Here is a 15,820-nt window from a genome sequence, read left to right on the forward strand (position 1 = left end):
AGGTCGGGGCGGGAAAGGTAAGGGACCAACTGCTTGATGCGGCGAAGGTGGAAAAATGTCGCCTTGGCTGTTGCTGTGACTTGCGCCAATAAACACGCATACAGGCTTGTTCTGCCAATAGGACTCCCTTATTACGAAACCTGCATAAGGTCTAGCTGCATGTCCCAAATTGGTAAGAATGCAAGAAGTTGCTTTATTCCAAGTCAGACTGATCTATTTAATTTAGTACTGTCCACACTGACTGGCAGCAGCTCTCAAGGGTTTCAGTCAGGGGCATGGCCAGCATGGGCTCTGCTGCTGAGCTATGATCCTTCCCCTCAAAATAAAGTAAGTTTCTAGTCCTCATAGAGCTAAATAAAGGGTGTAATAATTAGATAGGTACGTAGAAATCTGGAAATATGGCAGACCTTCATTTTGGGTGCTCCTTCACAACCAGTAATAAAGTCTGGGTAACCACTGTTATCTTCTTCAATGGTATTGCTCCACAACAGATCACTAGTTATTTATTTAACTACTACATCTCAGATTTTGATTAAAATTGCTGTTCTGGTTTATCTCACATGTCGAAGTCACAGGTGTGAATAAATGTTTCCTATGCCTTGTAGTTTTTGAGTTATGTGGGGGGGGATTAAAAATAGGGAAATGTTATATACATGCACGAGTAAGGTCGCTTATGGGGCCCCTCCAGGATTAGGGGGCCTCTGAAGCTTAAACTTCATTGAGTTTCATAGTAGATATGCCCCTGCTTATACCAAATCTGGCCACTGGTCCATCCAGGGTGGTGGATTTATGCCAGACCCATAGGAACTCTCAGACTTAGCAGGAAAAATTACCCAGCACTAAACTTCTCCTTGGGAAAATGATCAGCACCAAACAAGAGGCAAGGTAATTCCAAAGCCAAACAGAAGGAGCGAGGAAGCAGAAACAAGCTGCCACATTTCTCAATGTTCTGGAGCTTTGGTGCAGGGCTGGCTTCCTTTCATTTACCTGCCAGTTGCTTCCGGGCTCTGGGATCCAGGCCTTCATACACAGCTGCACTGTTTAGACTCTTGCGAGGGGAAAATTGGCAACAACACAGGGCCCAGCTCCCCAGCCCACACACATATTGCTGTCAAGAAGAAATGGTCTATTCCAACCAGAGCTGCAAAACACCACAGACAACCTGAGTAGGTCTGTTTAGAGGTAGATCAGGGTCGGTTGAATTTCCCCCCAGACAATGAAAGGCTTTGAGCCCATTCAGAGTCCTAACGATCAGCTTTCTTGAGAACATAATAACCGCCTTTTATAGGCTGCTTTCCTCCACTCACCAAAGGGCAGAATTTAGCACAGGGTTTGTCTACAAGCTTGCCACAAACATTTTACGTAAGGGCTGGAGAGGGGATTATTTTTCCTTGCCTCCCACTTGGACATTGGCTGAAGCGGAGGAGCCTGACCCCAGAGGCAGCTGCATTTTTCAGGAACCGAATGATCTCTGGATAGCCCCCGCCACAGACTGTGCCCAGAATGACTCAATGGCTCTCAGTGGCTGGTGCTTTTGTATGCTAAGGGACAGCACCTTGCTCCAGAGGAGGGAAATGCTGCTGGCACTGAATGAGAAGGCTTTTTGTCCAAGCACAAAAAGACCTGCAGAGATATGAGACAGAGATCCATATCATCGCAGGTGTGTAAAAGCATTTCCAGCCTGGGGCTAAGAAGCACAGGCAGACACCAAGGGCCTGGTTTTAAATGGTGACAGGACTTAAAGAAACAGCTGCATATTCCCGCATTGCAGGGGGTGGACTACATGTTCCTCAGGGTCCCTGTCAACTCTATGATGAGAATAAAGCAGTGTTTCCCAACCACTGTTCCGCGGCACACTAGTGTGCCGCGAGATGTTGCCTGGTGTGCCGCGGGAAAAATTAAAAAATTCGAAATTTTTTTTTTTAAAAAAAAGTCAAATTTTCGATTGGGGCGCCGTCACTAGATGACCCCTGGGGTTCCCTCCCTCCCTCCCGCTCTGCGCCTCCCTCCTCCTCCTCCGGGGAGGCCCTTCCTGGCTCTCGGCCAAGGCTTGGCGGCTGCCACTCACTCACTCGCTCGCCCACCCGTCCCTCCATCCCTGCACCTGGCCTCTCCCCCTCCGTCCCCGGCGCGGGGGCTGCCGGGATCCGTAGTCCCCTCGCCCTTGGGCTCCGTGCCCGCGCGGGGTGCGCAAACTACGTTTCCCAGCGTGGCCTGGCGGGCCGGGCGTTTTGTTTGAAGCGCTCTTCTCCCGGCCATGGAATGAGCGCAGCGGCGACGGCCAGGCGGGCAGAGGCTCTTCCGCGCAGACCCCGTGCAGCCTGCCTGTGCCCCCGCGGAGATCGGGCGGCAGGATGGAGCCCGGGGATCCCCGCGGAGGCGGAGGCTGCCCCCCAGGTAGGGCTGCGTCGGGGGGGTTATTTTTGCAATGATGCATCCGCGCCGGAGGGGATGCATCGGACCGCGGGGAGACCCCTTGGCGGGCGTGCAAGGCAATGCATGCGTGCAGGCGTTGCATGGAGTGCAGTGCAATGCAATGGCAACGCTGCGCCCTGCATGCATGCATGCAACTTTCACCGGCGCTCCGGACTTGGCAGGTGAGGGGGGTCCCCAGTGGGCGGCAGAGAGAGCCGGGAGGGCGAAGGGGAGCCGGGGGGGAGCAGCGCTGCTCCCCGAGCCGAGCCCGGGGGGAAACTTCGGCGTCGTTGCGCCAGGTGTTGGAAGCGGAGGCTGGCGGGGGGCCCTCACCTGCAAAACCTGGTCGCCTCTCATATATTTCGTGCATTGCATTCATCGCCCGCTTTCTCCTCCAAGGAGCTCCCGGGGGCGCGCGTGGTTCTCCCCGTGTTATCCTCGCAACAACAGCCCTGCGAGGTGGGTCAGGCGAGTGGCCCAAGGGAGCACCCAGGGATTGTCCTGGCCAGGTGGGGTGATTTGAACCCTGCTCTCTGCCCGGTCTTCGTCCTCATTTAGCCCCCACATGTGCATGACTGTGCATGACTGAGGTTTTCCCCCCTCGTCTTGGCTATGGTGTGAGTCTGTGCTGTTAATTAATGGGGTTCTGCCTTCGGAGAAGATGAGCCAGCCCTCAAGGAGGTGATTATGTAATTTGCTAGCAATTCATGTCCCTCCCGGCGTGACGCTGCGCGCTGACCTCACGGGGCTGTAATGGTGGTGTGCCTCAAGATTTTTTTCATGAAACAAGTGTGCCTTTGCCCAAAGAAGGTTGGGAAACACTGGAATAAAGATCTACATCAGGAACATCAGGAACAGCACCTCCTGTTTGCTAAAAGGCCACTATAGGTGTGCTATTGTTGGGGAGTCTGCAGTTCTATCCTCCAAGGAGTGCACCACAGCGGTTGATGCCACTGTGGCAGCAGCAGCGGGCAATGCATTTTTGGGAGGCCAGGTCTGCTGCCTGTGGATCCTTGCCTCATGGGTGGGCGAGCCCTGTGTTCACTCCAAAAGAAGTCCTGCTATGTTTAATGTGACTTAATCTCAGTAAGGTTGTGAGGGTTGTGTGTGTGTGTGTGTGTGTGTGTGTGTGTGTGGTTAGGATTGCAGTCTTACAGTGGTTTGAGATAAACAGAGAAGGGCAAAGCCACCACCACAAGTGGTGACCAGGCTGATGCACTTTGGATCTTGCTGAGATGCCATCTCACTTCCTCCTGATATAGTTCCAAGCTGTGGAAGGAGTCAAGAGGCTGCGAGTTAGCCAACCCTTTTGTTGCATTTTGCCACATCCACATGAATGTCGGCCACCACTTGGGGTCATCAGAATCCACCAGTCCCAACACAGGCCCCCCCCATCTGCTTCAGACGTCCAGCGATCCTTGAGGGAGGTTCCAAGGCAGCGTGAGAGGAGTTGGAAATGGCAACTCTCCAGTGGGTAGTTCCCGGCCTGGGCCCGTCTCGGGCTGCTCTTCCTCGCTTCGCGTGGGCCGTCGGGGCGGATTCCTCTCGCTCGGTGCTTGGCTGGGCGGCGGCGCCCTGCGCGAGGTTCCCTCCCTTCCCCAAGCCAGCTCAAGGGAATGGGCAGGGAGGCGGGAGCGCCGGGCGCCTGGGGAGGGACGGGCCCGGCACTGGAGGAGGACGCCACTTGCACCGGCCGACACCGCCGCCGGCGCCGGAGAAGCCAGCAAGGGCCGCTGCCTCCTAGCGCAGGTGGCCACAAGGAAGCCGGCTCAGGTGCTTCCGGGCGGCCGGGGCAGCCAGCGAGAGCCTACAAACTCCAGGCAAGCGGCTGCGGGGAACCGTCGGTGAGTGTGCGCGTCTTTACGCAGGCCGGGACGTCGGTTTTAGGGAGAGGCGGGATCGACCCATAAAGGGACCGAAGCGTGTCCCATTCACTTCCTCGAAAGTGTGGCCGCGGAGGGGGACTATAGATCCGGCCAGAGCCGGCGTGTTTACCTGGAAGGATCCCCACATGGCTCCTCGTGGAACTTCCTAGGCAGCGCGCTTACGGCGGGCGGCCCACCCTGACTTTGCCGCTAGAGGTATTCCCCCCCCCCCCCCACCTTGGGAGCAAGAAAGCGAGCATGTAGCCTTACCTCGGCCCGGCCCGTTCCCAGAATGTGGATGAGGTCCCGACGAGGTGATGCCCGAGCCTAGACCCCCGACAGCAACGGGAGCCTGGCACGCGCACCGACGGTGCCTGGAGATGCTGTGCATGTATGGCTACCCTGTGAGCGCGCGTTTTGCCCTCGGGTAAACTGTGGGGGCAAGATTAGCAGGCGGTGGGGTCTCCCCTTTGTCCGATGGAGTGGGAAAGTGCGGAGGAGGCGCTAGCGGGATCTGCTCCTCAAAAATGAAGAAACTTTGGGTGAAGAGATCTTCTCAGCTTGCTCAGTTTGTAGCTCCCGAGTTTAGGAAGCTCTTCCCCCAAAAAACTCCATTTGGTCCGGCTGGAATGGCACCCTGCCCATGCACAAGGGGGCCTTCCTTCCTTAATATTGCATCACAGCCCCCAGGGATGAGCCCTGGCGCTGGAAATGGGCTTGGTGAGCCTGGGTGGATGGTGGTAGCCATCGCTGAAGGCAAGGGATTGAGCAAGGGTGGGGGTGGTATTGAGACCAGCTCCTGTTGGTGGGCTTCCCATGGGCATCCGGGTGGCTGTGAGAACAGGACGCTGGACCAGATGGACTTTTAGTGTGATCCAGTTGTGTTGAACTAGACGACAATTCTATGCTTCTTTAATTGTATGCACTGTTTTGGCCCCACCATACTTTTAAAGCACACTGCTTCTTGGGAACTGTAGCTTGTTAAGAGGTAAACAACAGTCTACAGGATTATTCAGGGGAAGCCATGTTCTTTAAATATGCTATGGTACATCTCTACCCAAATGTAACCATTGCAAATGGGCTGCCTGTGGTGGGGAACTTTTAGAACTACCACGGCTTAAAGTAACTGCTAGAGTTTTCCAATATCTTTAAATACAGGAGCTCTTTCTCTGTGTGTCTCTCAAACTGCAGGGGTAAGGGGAGTAAGGGGAGGACTAGGTATGTACCACCAACTCCGACTAAATGTTGTGACTCCTTGGGTGAAAAATAGTCTTGGACTTTCAAGCGTTCTAAAGCAGGTACTCATTGCTTTGTCTCTACTTACAGGCTGGTTTTTCCAAGGAATGTATGGGGAGAACAGCAAGGAAAACTAGTTGATAGGAAAGATAAACAATTGAAGGGGAAGTTGGCTAGCAGTTCCTGCTCCCTGATTCCTTTCAGTGTTACCTGCCTATTTCTGGGAGACTCTTCAGCTTATTTGACAGAGTTTGGGAGCTGCTTATTCACACACAGTTGTGTATTCGAAGGCTGCAAACACATTTACACACTGCACATTTAAAGCACCCCTACAAAAAAGAACCATGGGAAATGTAGCTTACACAGAGCTACATTTCCTAGCACCCTTAGCAAACTATTATGCAGTTCCTAGGATTCTCTGGGTGGGTGTGCTTTAAATGTATGGCATGTCTGCAGCTTGAGACAATGAAACCACAGCTTGATATACCTCCTGTTTTGTTTCCACTTTGACGAAGATAATACGTAGACACACAGCCGCTGGAGTGACTGTAATTTAGAAAGTATTTAGTCTGGACTGGAAGTAGGGGGATAAGGACAGTCAGTCTGGCACAGAATCTCCCTAATTATAACACATCTTGATTTACTCTCGCTCTCTAGGCACCTGCAGACCCTTCCTCCCTCCCTCCAGTCCTTCCTTTTATCCAGACAGGCAGGAGGCATTACCAGAGTTCAAGGACACATTCCTGCTTGTTTCCTGCTTGACAGGGGGTTGGACTCGATGGCCCTTGTGGTCTCTTCCAACTCTATGATTCTATGATTCCAGCTGGGCCTCAAAGTGTGATTTATTTGTTTCTTTATTCAATTTGTATACCTCCCTTCATCAAAAGATCTCAGAGTGGTAATAAAATACAAGATAATACATAGTAAAAAAAATTAAACCAAAACAACCCCCTTCCCACAGATACATTTGAAAGGCTATAGGATATTAATCAGCCAAAGGCCTGGCTGAAAATTATCGTTTCCTCCTGGTGCCTAAAAATATGTAATAAAGGCCCAGGCGATCCTCCCTGGGGAGAGTATTCCACAAATGGGGAGCCACTGCAGAAAAGGCCCGCTCTTGTGTTGCCACCTTCTCAGCAGCGTAGCGTGGGTTGTCAGCACCCGGGGCAAGGCAAGTAATTTGCGCCCCCAACCCGTGGATTTGCGCCCCCTAACCCCCAGATGTTGCGCCCGGTGCGGCCGGCCCCCCCGCAACCCCACGCTACGCCACTGCACCTTCTGGACCTCATGTGGATGAGGTGTACGAAGAAGGGCCTCAGATGATGAACACAGAGTCCGGGATGGTTTAATATGGGGAGAGGCCGTTCCTGTGAAGAAGGGATAGTGAGAAGTGTGGTCTGGATAGAGTCCCAAGGGCCATATAGAAAGGGTTGCATTTGGCCTGCAGGCATGAGGTTTCCCACCCCCGCTTTACGCCAAGGGGCTTTTTTAAAAAAAGGTGAAATGAAATAAATAATGGGATGTATTTTAGTGGAGAGAGGATGAAAGGTGGCCAGTGAAAGGAGCAGGAGAAGGCAGAGGGATTAGCAGGTGGGGGAAATGATTTGGAAGGCAGAATTCCTGGGTGCTCCACTCTTTCTTTCTTTTTTGGAAGGTATACGCCATCTAAGATTAGAATGGAAGGCAGGTACAGGTAGTTTGGGAACCAAAGCATATTGTTGTTGTTTTAAAAAAACTTCTTTTCTTTAAACTGGGCGGAGACAGGAGCAGAAGAGCTGGTAGCCAGGATGCCCTGGAGCTATTTCTGTTCCAAGAGATCTTTCTATGGAAAATTACTACTCATAACATTAACTTTTATATAAGTTCCATTACTTTCAGAACATTTTACAAGTCCCATTAAAAGCTTGATTATTCAAATTGCTGGATTTGCCCTCTGTTCACCCCCTCCCCCTTCTTTTTCCCTTGGCTGCTTCCTCTGAATGGTAACCTTCAGAGATAATTACCCGGCTGGTTTGGTGCTCATAGAAACCAGAACCTTATGCAGACAGTGTCTGTTTCAGCTGTTCAGACATGTTCTTATGGAAGAAGCTAAGAAAGGGCATGAGCCAGCTCTTAGCAACAGGAGACAAATTGATGTTGGGGAACAGCACCAATGATCTACCATGGAGGGATATTGGTTCTGGCCAAAGATTCATCTTGCCCAGCATCACATTGGCCAACCAGATGCCCATGGGAATCCTGCAAGAGAACTTCCCTGCCTGTGTTTCCCACAAACAAGTATGCAGAGGCATGTTGACGCCAACAGAGGAGGCAGAATATCCACAAATTTGCCTATCCAAGTTGGTGGCCAACCCTCAATCTTGTGGGAGCAAATTCTACAGTTTAGCTACACACTGTGTGAAGAAGGGCTTTCCTTTGTTCTGAATCTTCTGACATTTAGCTTCATTGAATGTCTCTGGGTTCTATTATATGTGAGAGGGAGGAATAACTTATTTCTATTTTCTCGACTCCATACCTAATTCTATCTAGCACGTCTCCTGCTTACTTGACCTTTTTTGAAACTAGAAAGCCCCAAATCTTGTAAGCTTTTTTCATGTGGAAGTTGCTCCAAGCCACTTGGTCATCCTGGTTGCCCTTCCTTGGGGTGATTTGGGTGTCTCCCCTGGTGCAATGTATAACAACACCCCTCTTGTTAATTATTGGACTTGCACTTGAGGAGCGTCTTAGTAAATTGCACCCAATGATCTTTTGTAACAGGTTAGTAGTGGTGAGAAAACAAGTTCTACAACTCTTGGAAGGCTGGGAAGGATAATGGAAACCAACACCTTTTTTCGCTTTCAATAGTCTCTTTGTGGAAGTGCCTTTCCACCATCAAAATTGACTTTGATCTGGAGGACTCTCTTGCCAGTTGCTGCCAGGCCTGTCTCAGTTAAACCATTTGGCTGACTCTGAAGAGTCAAAGAGAGTCTACCACATTTATTTATTCATTTCCATTTATTGTTTCCTATAAAATCTCTTGATAAGTGATTTCACAGTAAAAAAAAAAAAAATCAGCAAGAAAAATGATTTCAAGTCTAATACAAAAGATCTCCACTTAAAAGGCTTGTTAATAAAAGGAAGGTCTGCAATGGACGCTGCAAATACCATAGAGACAGTGCCTGCCTGATGTGTAAATGGGAGGGAATTCCAAAGAGCAGGTACCTCCATACTAAAAGCCAAATTCCTGTATCATATGGAACAGCCCATCCCTTTCAGAGTGCAATGACCAGCTGGGTATACAAGAGGTGAGGGTATCATTTAGGTATCCTAGTCTCAACCTGTATACCCAAACCAACAGTTTGAATTTAGCTTGGTAACTAATCAGCAGCCAGTGCAATTCTTTCTGCAGTAGCGTAACATGATGGCGGTAGTCTTAGTCAAGCCCTACAGAGACTGTATTGCAGCAATCCAGGGGGGTGGGGTGGAGAGGGTTACCAGTACATGGATGACAGTGGTCAATCTATCCTGGTCCAATTTGACATCTCTTAAACCACATAGTTTTGGGAGTCTGAATTAGATTAAGGAAATGTTGGCATGGGGAGAGTCTAGAGAGAAGCACATTTTTCACACTTTTTCTAAAGTGTTATTTACTTTGGAACTATAACTTCATCAGTCAAGTTGGATGAATCCTGCTTGATGAAGATGAGATGGTGATAAAATCAAACATCTGAGGCATATGTATCAATGTACAGTAGTGCAATGTTTTAGAACTGGAGATGGAGGTAGAAACATCAGTTGGCTGCTTTTAGCTCTGTATTTGTTTTCATCATTGATGTAATTCTGTTGCTTATCCTTTGTTGTGCATCACTCTGGGCTCTGTTGGAGGAAGGGTGATTCGCAACACAATTAATTACTATTGTTATGAAAAAAATAATATAGAAAATCTCCGTACTGTACTAAGCACAGTATGTTTTCCCTGCATGGTTCCCCCGCCCCCAGTTAACCAACACCTAAACTTCATGCTGACCTTTCATATTTACACATTTCACTGTTTGCACATTGTTGGGAACCTGCAATTGTACTGAGAAGCCACAGCCATCTACACACAGTTTATGTGTGGTGAAACTGATGAAGCCATTCAGGGACCACCAGATTCCATTGATGCTCAGTCTGCTGCCATGCTGCCCTCTGCTGTTCTGAAATTTGCCCATGCAGTTTCCGTTTATGTTCCTCTTCGATAGAATGACTAGCACAGAGCAATCAAGGACCATCAGAGGCAGATCCTACATGCCTACCAAGAGAAGAGAAGTCATTGTTGGGGGTCATAGGATAAACAGAAAGGGAGATGAAAACAGATCGCACCCTCTGATCATACTGCTAAAGAGTATCTTCCTTCTGGATTTTGGTAGGGCTGAGGCAACACTAGACTTTAGAGGCAGGATTAACATTCCCACCTCCTTGGTTCTCCTTGGCACATTCCATGCTGCTCCTCCAACATCTTTGGCCAGGCCAGTGTAGCGAGAGCACTACTATAGCAACCAGAATCTCAGAGACTGCTCTGTTCTATGGTGCCAGAGTCTAGGTGCTGGGCAGGAATGTAGCAGTGAAGGTTGCTCTTTTAGGGTTTCTGCAGAAGGTGTCATCCAGAGGACAGATACACATGTAACTCCTGATTCTGCCATCCCATCCTAAACCAAAAGAGAGGAGACGAAGGAATTTTGCATAAGCTATAGCAAGGAGATTGCCATACCTACACCAGTCTATTCAAAGATTAGATTTTCTCCTGGTGGTGTTGGAAGCCAGATCCATCTTCGCCATGAGTACTCTATTTGGGTAAGTGAGTAGGTCTTGGCCTCCTCGATGAAGAAGGCATGGCTGCACATTTACATCTCTGAGAATCTTGCATAGAAGGCAGTATAATTGGTAGCATAGTGGGATCATCTGAATAGACAACACTGATCCCGTTATTCCAGTGTGACACTATTGGGCATTATATTCCCAGTGGCATCATATACCAGGCAGATTCATGTGGCCCTGAGCCTCGTCCTTCCATCCCCAAGACCAGGGTCCAAACTATGAATATACCTCTCTTGTTCAACTCTCAATACCAGACCCTACAAAAAAATACCTGTCCTAAAAATAAAAATTTGCTTCCACATAGGCTTGTACTTCAAACTACCACAATAAAATCTATAAGCATCATCACTTGGGGGGACTGTTAGGTTGCCAGCGTTGCTATCTGTATTTTTCTATTTTCCCTGTGTATATAAATATGTTAGCAAACACAAGCGAGGAATGGCAGTTTCTTGAATTCTTGCGTGAGTCCCCTCTGCAGCAATGTTGCTGACCAGATAGCCCTGCCTTGCCCTGCCTTGGTGCTGGGTGTGGCAGCCATATAAAAACAGTGGGTTTTCTTGGTCTTTGAAATAAGCTGCCTCACTGTGAGATGTGGATGCTGGCCCATGAAAGAGGAAGTAGCATGTCAAAGCACTGCAAGGGGTCCTTATGGGCCTAGAGATGCTACTGCAGTAGATGCCAGAGTCTGCCTAATTTGGCTATGTTTTCTGCCAGGTGTAAACACTGGCTATTAAAGTGTTTTAGGGCAGGCACCAATCTAGAAGGAAGCTCCCTCTTCATGTGCATGGTATTGCCCCAGTGGTGTATGTATGTCGGACAAAAGACACCTAGGTTGTGCAAGAACAGGAAGAGATTATAGGCCCTGCAGCCAGCCCATGAGCATTGCTAAAAGTGAGAGCTGACTGTTCTAATCCTTCACTGTCTTTTGGCAGGCAGTATGATCCCGGTGGCCGAATTCAAGCAGTTCACAGACCAGCAGCCTGCTTTCAAGGTTCTCAAGCCATGGTGGGATGTGTTGGCCGAGTACATCACCATAGCCATGCTGATGATAGGAGTTTTTGGCTGCACTTTGCAGGTGAGTGCGTATGGGGGGAGCCCACGCAGTGCCTAGATGCCGCCATGGTGTCATAGAATCAGAGGGTTGTAGAGTTGGAAAGGACCCTCGCAATGCAGGCGTCGCAGCTAGAGCATCCGTGAAAGATGGCCATCCAACGTCTGCTTGAAAACCTCCAAGGAAGGAGAATTGGAATCATTGGAATCTTGGGGTGATGTTCCACTGCCCATGGGAGAAGAGGCTCTAAATGTTTGGGGGCAGTCTGGGCAAGGGTGGAAATGACCCTAGCACAGAAATGGTCAACTTCTACAGCCTGGGGGGTTGGATTCTCTGCAGCCCACCACTTGTAAGGGGTGGCGGCCTAGCACTGTGCAGCCTCAGTAATGTAGGCAGGGAGGCTCTGTTCTCCAAACGTTGAAGACCGACTTCTCTCCTACATGGCAGAGATGAGAGATTGAGTATTGAGTTTACTGTATTCATGCAGCCTTAGTACAGAGAAGAAGGTATGGGAGCCACAACTTTTAAGATTCTACCCCATGTTACAGAAAGGGCATGAAGTATTAGGTGATATATACCAAAGCAGGCCGGGGAAGGACCTCTGTGCCATGACTTCACCTTCTCTTGCCAATGCTTTATCATAACATTCCTCAGATCCAAAGAAGCCTACAGAGCATTAGATCCTTGGGAAGGAAAGATAAGACATGTCTCATATAACCCCTCATTCTGTAATCAGTATGGAAAACGCAGCCCTATAGCTGACACAGCATAGAAAATGCATGCAGACGAGTTATTAGCAGATTTATACAGGGGCAGATTTCCCCTTGGTCCCTTTAGTATTAAGACTAGATTATCAGTTCATTTAAATTAGCTCCATTTTGACTACACATGAAGCAGTATTAGATATTAGACTTTGTCATTTCAGACTACAGTTGGGGGAGGATCCTTTTTTAATAACACGTAGAACAAAAACTCCTTAAAAGTGAAACCAGCACATCAGAAAGAGCTGTTCTAGACCAGCCCACTCCTTGCTATGCTAGTTTTCTACCTGCAGGGACTTTTTTAAAAACATATGAAGAGGTACAGTCCATTCAGCCACTTCAAGGCTTTCCTTGTTCATCCCCACCTGATATAAACTGTTGCGTTCTACCACCAGCCTGTTTTCTATCATGTTCCTCTCTTCTCTTTCCTAACCTGATGTGACAGGTGACACAAGATAAGATTATCTGCCTTCCCAACCATGTGCCTGATGGCACAACCTTCACTGGTGCATCTTGTGAAGATTTCACGAAGAAGAGAGCCAATGCCTCTGAGCCAATAGGACCCTCCGCCAACCAGCGAATGAATGGATTGAAGAACAACCTAGACCTCCAACAGTACAGCTACATCAATCAGATGTGCTATGAGACGGCCCTCCATTGGTATGCCAAATACTTCCCATACCTCGTGGTCATCCACACCCTCATCTTCATGGCGTGCACCTCGTTCTGGTTCAAGTTTCCTGGGACCAGTTCCAAGATTGAGCATTTTATCTCCATCCTGAGCAAGTGCTTTGACTCGCCCTGGACTACTCGAGCCATCTCTGAAGTCTCTGGGGATAACCAGGAAAATGCATTCTTAGAGAAGGGGTACCGGAGGAGGAAAAGCAGTGCTCCCAGCGAGACAGCTGAGCTCAATCCCCCCGGGGGATCGGTGTCAGAAAAGAAGGTTTCAGAGTCCTCCCCGGTTAGCCTATTGGACAAAAAGGAAGGGGAGCAGGCCAAGGCTCTCTTTGAAAAGGTGAAGAAGTTCCGGCTCCACGTTGAAAAAGGAGACATCCTTTACACCATGTATATCCGCCAAACCGTTCTCAAAGTCTTCAAGTTTCTCGTCATCATTGTCTACAATGCAGCCTTGGTTTCCAATATCAGCTTCATTGTGCCATGCACTGTCAGGATGGAGGATATGACGGGCTATGACCATTTCTGCTGCAACCACACCAAAGCCCACCTCTTCTCCAAACTGGCCATCTGCTACATCTGCTTCCTTGGCATATATGGCATGACGTGTCTCTACACCCTCTACTGGCTGTTTCACCGGCCGCTGAAAGAGTACTCCTTTCAATTTGCACGCAACGAGACAGGCATCAGCGACATTCCTGACGTCAAGAACGACTTTGCTTTCATGCTCCACCTCATTGACCAGTATGATTCCCTCTACTCCAAGCGCTTTGCTGTCTTCCTTTCCGAGGTCAGCGAGTTCAGACTCAAGCAGATCAACCTCAGTCATGAGTGGACGGTGGACAAACTGCGGCAGAAGCTGCAAACCAACGCCCAAGGCCGGCTGGAGCTCCATCTCTTCATGCTACCAGGGTTGCCTGACACCACCTTTGAGCTGAATGAGCTGCAGTCCCTGAAGCTGGAGCTCCTCAAAGATGTGACATTCCCACCCTCAGTGACTCAGCTGGCCCAGCTCCAGGAGCTCACACTGATCAACTCTCCCGTCAAGCTCTCTTTCACCTCTCTTATGTTCTTCCGTGAGCAGCTGAAGGTAATGACTGTGAAGTTTGATGACATCAAAGATATACCACTATGGACCTACAACTTGAGAGGCTTGGAAGAGCTGCACATCTCAGGACTTTTCAGTCTAGAGATGGGCCGGGCAGGGACTCTGGAGAACCTGCGTGAGCTGAGGAATCTAAAGACCTTGACTCTGCACAGCAACATCTCAAAACTGCCACCTAGCGTGTCTGACGTTGCCGCCCATCTGCAGAAGCTCAGGATCTACAATGATGGGACTAAGCTAGTGACCCTCAACAATCTCAAGAAGCTCTTCTCTGTGCAAGAAGTGGCGCTGATAAACTGCAACCTGGAACGCATCCCCCATGCTGTCTTCAGCCTGGTGAACATGCAGCAGTTGGACCTCAAGGATAACCAGCTGCAGTCCATTGCAGAGATCATCAGCTTCCAGCATTGCCGCAAGCTGGTGTGCCTCAAACTTTGGCACAACCACATTTCCAGCATTCCTGAACACTTCCGCAAGCTCAAGACCCTAGAGCAGCTTGACCTCAGCCATAACCGCATTGAGGTCCTCCCTTCCCAACTATTCCAGTGTTCTAGGCTGCACACTTTGGACCTTTCCTATAACAATATCCAGGTCATTCCCCCTGGGATGGGAGTCCTGCAGAGCCTTCAGCATTTTGCCATTTCTCACAACTCCTTAGAGGCACTGCCAAATGAAATCTTCTTCTGCAAGCAGCTCCGGGTTCTCAAAGTGGGACACAACAAACTGCATCGCCTCTCTGACCGCGTGAGTTGGCTGCCTTTGCTCTCCACGCTAGACTTGAGAGGAAACCCCCTTCAGGCCCTTCCCTTGGAGATTGGCCAGTGCCCAGTGCTCAAACGGAGTGGCCTGCTGGTGGAGAGCAGCCTTTATGAGGCGTTGCCTTTGGAAATTAGGGAGAAAATGGAGGATCAGTGATGAGGAGAATGATAAAGGGGACAGGGGTGTCCTCTCATTTGTTGGCCCCTTTGAGTCCAAGCATGGACTGAATGGGGGAGCTGGCTGGAGTTCTATCTTCGGCTGGAACCAAGGAGGGAATGGGAACTTTTCACCCTAATAAGGGAGCAAAGGAATTGAAAAGACACAATAAAGAGCAAAAGTAGAAAGTGACTTTTAAAAAAATAACCCTGTTTTCTGAATGGATAAGACCACAGGAATTGTCCATTGGGGCGGAGGCGGAAGCACAGCTACACCTGACCAAATCATCATTATAGCTATTTTTGTACATGTGTTGTGTACTGGTGTATCTTTGTGAAATGCCCTGGGGCTTTGCGGGATTGTTTTGTTCAAAACTCCTATCTCTGTTCCCTTCTCCTCATCAATGTGTTCAGCTCGCAGGCCTGTAGCTTACAAAGCCCATCTTTTGAGCTTATTAGAAAACTTTCTTTTCTGCAGTTTCAAATGCCTATATATCATGGGGTGGGGAATCAGGGACAGGCAACTCTTCAACAGGGAAATAGCCTAATTCCTTTTACTTCTTTGTTCCAAGAAGGGCTGTGTTCCTTAGCACTGGACGGCCAGAGCACAATGCCTTCACATACCACTGACTGTAAGGAATCTTCTGATGTTTGTGTGTGTCTGTGTACATATGCATGTATACCTTAATCCCTTCTGGTTTCTGTTTTTGTCACATTCTAATCAGGGTGACATTAGTTTATCAGTTCTTCTTGAGTGCTAGAGCTGAACTTTCTGGCTGTTCAGATCTCTTCCCTCTTCAGGCTAGGAGAGCCTAGCACCTCAGATCCTCTTCAGAACTCACTTCCTCTCTCATTACCTTCTCACGTAATTTCAGTGAGCACCACACATGGAAGAGAGGAGGAATCCTGCACTGTGAAAACCCATCCTCACTACCACTCATGAAAAGCCACCTCATTTC

The 15,820-nt window shown here is 49.2% G+C and overlaps 1 protein-coding gene and 1 long non-coding RNA gene across 6 annotated transcripts; one reads left to right on the forward strand and one right to left on the reverse strand.

The window, feature by feature from the left end:
* The first annotated feature begins 4,020 nt into the window (after positions 1-4,020).
* Positions 4,021-15,171, forward strand: LRRC8E (leucine rich repeat containing 8 VRAC subunit E). 5 transcript variants are annotated; one of them, XM_083490827.1, is made up of 3 exons: positions 4,021-4,259; positions 11,285-11,427; positions 12,610-15,171. In XM_083490827.1, exons 2-3 carry the CDS (start codon positions 11,290-11,292, stop codon positions 14,860-14,862), a joined length of 2,391 nt encoding a protein of 796 aa, XP_083346953.1. In that variant the 5' UTR covers positions 4,021-4,259; positions 11,285-11,289; the 3' UTR covers positions 14,863-15,171. The 5 variants fall into 5 exon arrangements, with proteins under 5 accessions (XP_083346953.1, XP_083346956.1, XP_083346955.1 ...); XM_083490830.1 differs by having other exon boundaries at positions 4,097-4,259; positions 11,289-11,427; XM_083490829.1 differs by lacking the exon at positions 4,021-4,259 and adding an exon at positions 4,349-4,496.
* On the reverse strand, positions 9,235-10,017 carry LOC310700881. Its single transcript, XR_014522885.1, has 2 exons — positions 9,523-10,017; positions 9,235-9,371 (listed from the first exon to the last, which is right to left on the reverse strand). It is a non-coding gene; the product is annotated as an uncharacterized lncRNA (long non-coding RNA).
* Positions 15,172-15,820: the final 649 nt, after the last annotated feature.

Source organism: Podarcis liolepis (genome assembly GCF_965112155.1).
Source record: "Podarcis liolepis genome assembly, chromosome: 2".
NCBI lineage: Eukaryota > Metazoa > Chordata > Lepidosauria > Squamata > Lacertidae > Podarcis > Podarcis liolepis.

What these genes read in the sequence shown, in the direction of transcription:
- LRRC8E (XM_083490826.1), top strand. An exon ending in TTTTTGGCTGCACTTTGCAG is followed by an intron (nt 11,428 to 12,609) that starts GTGAGTGCGTAT and finishes CTGATGTGACAG; the next exon opens with GTGACACAAGATAAGATTAT.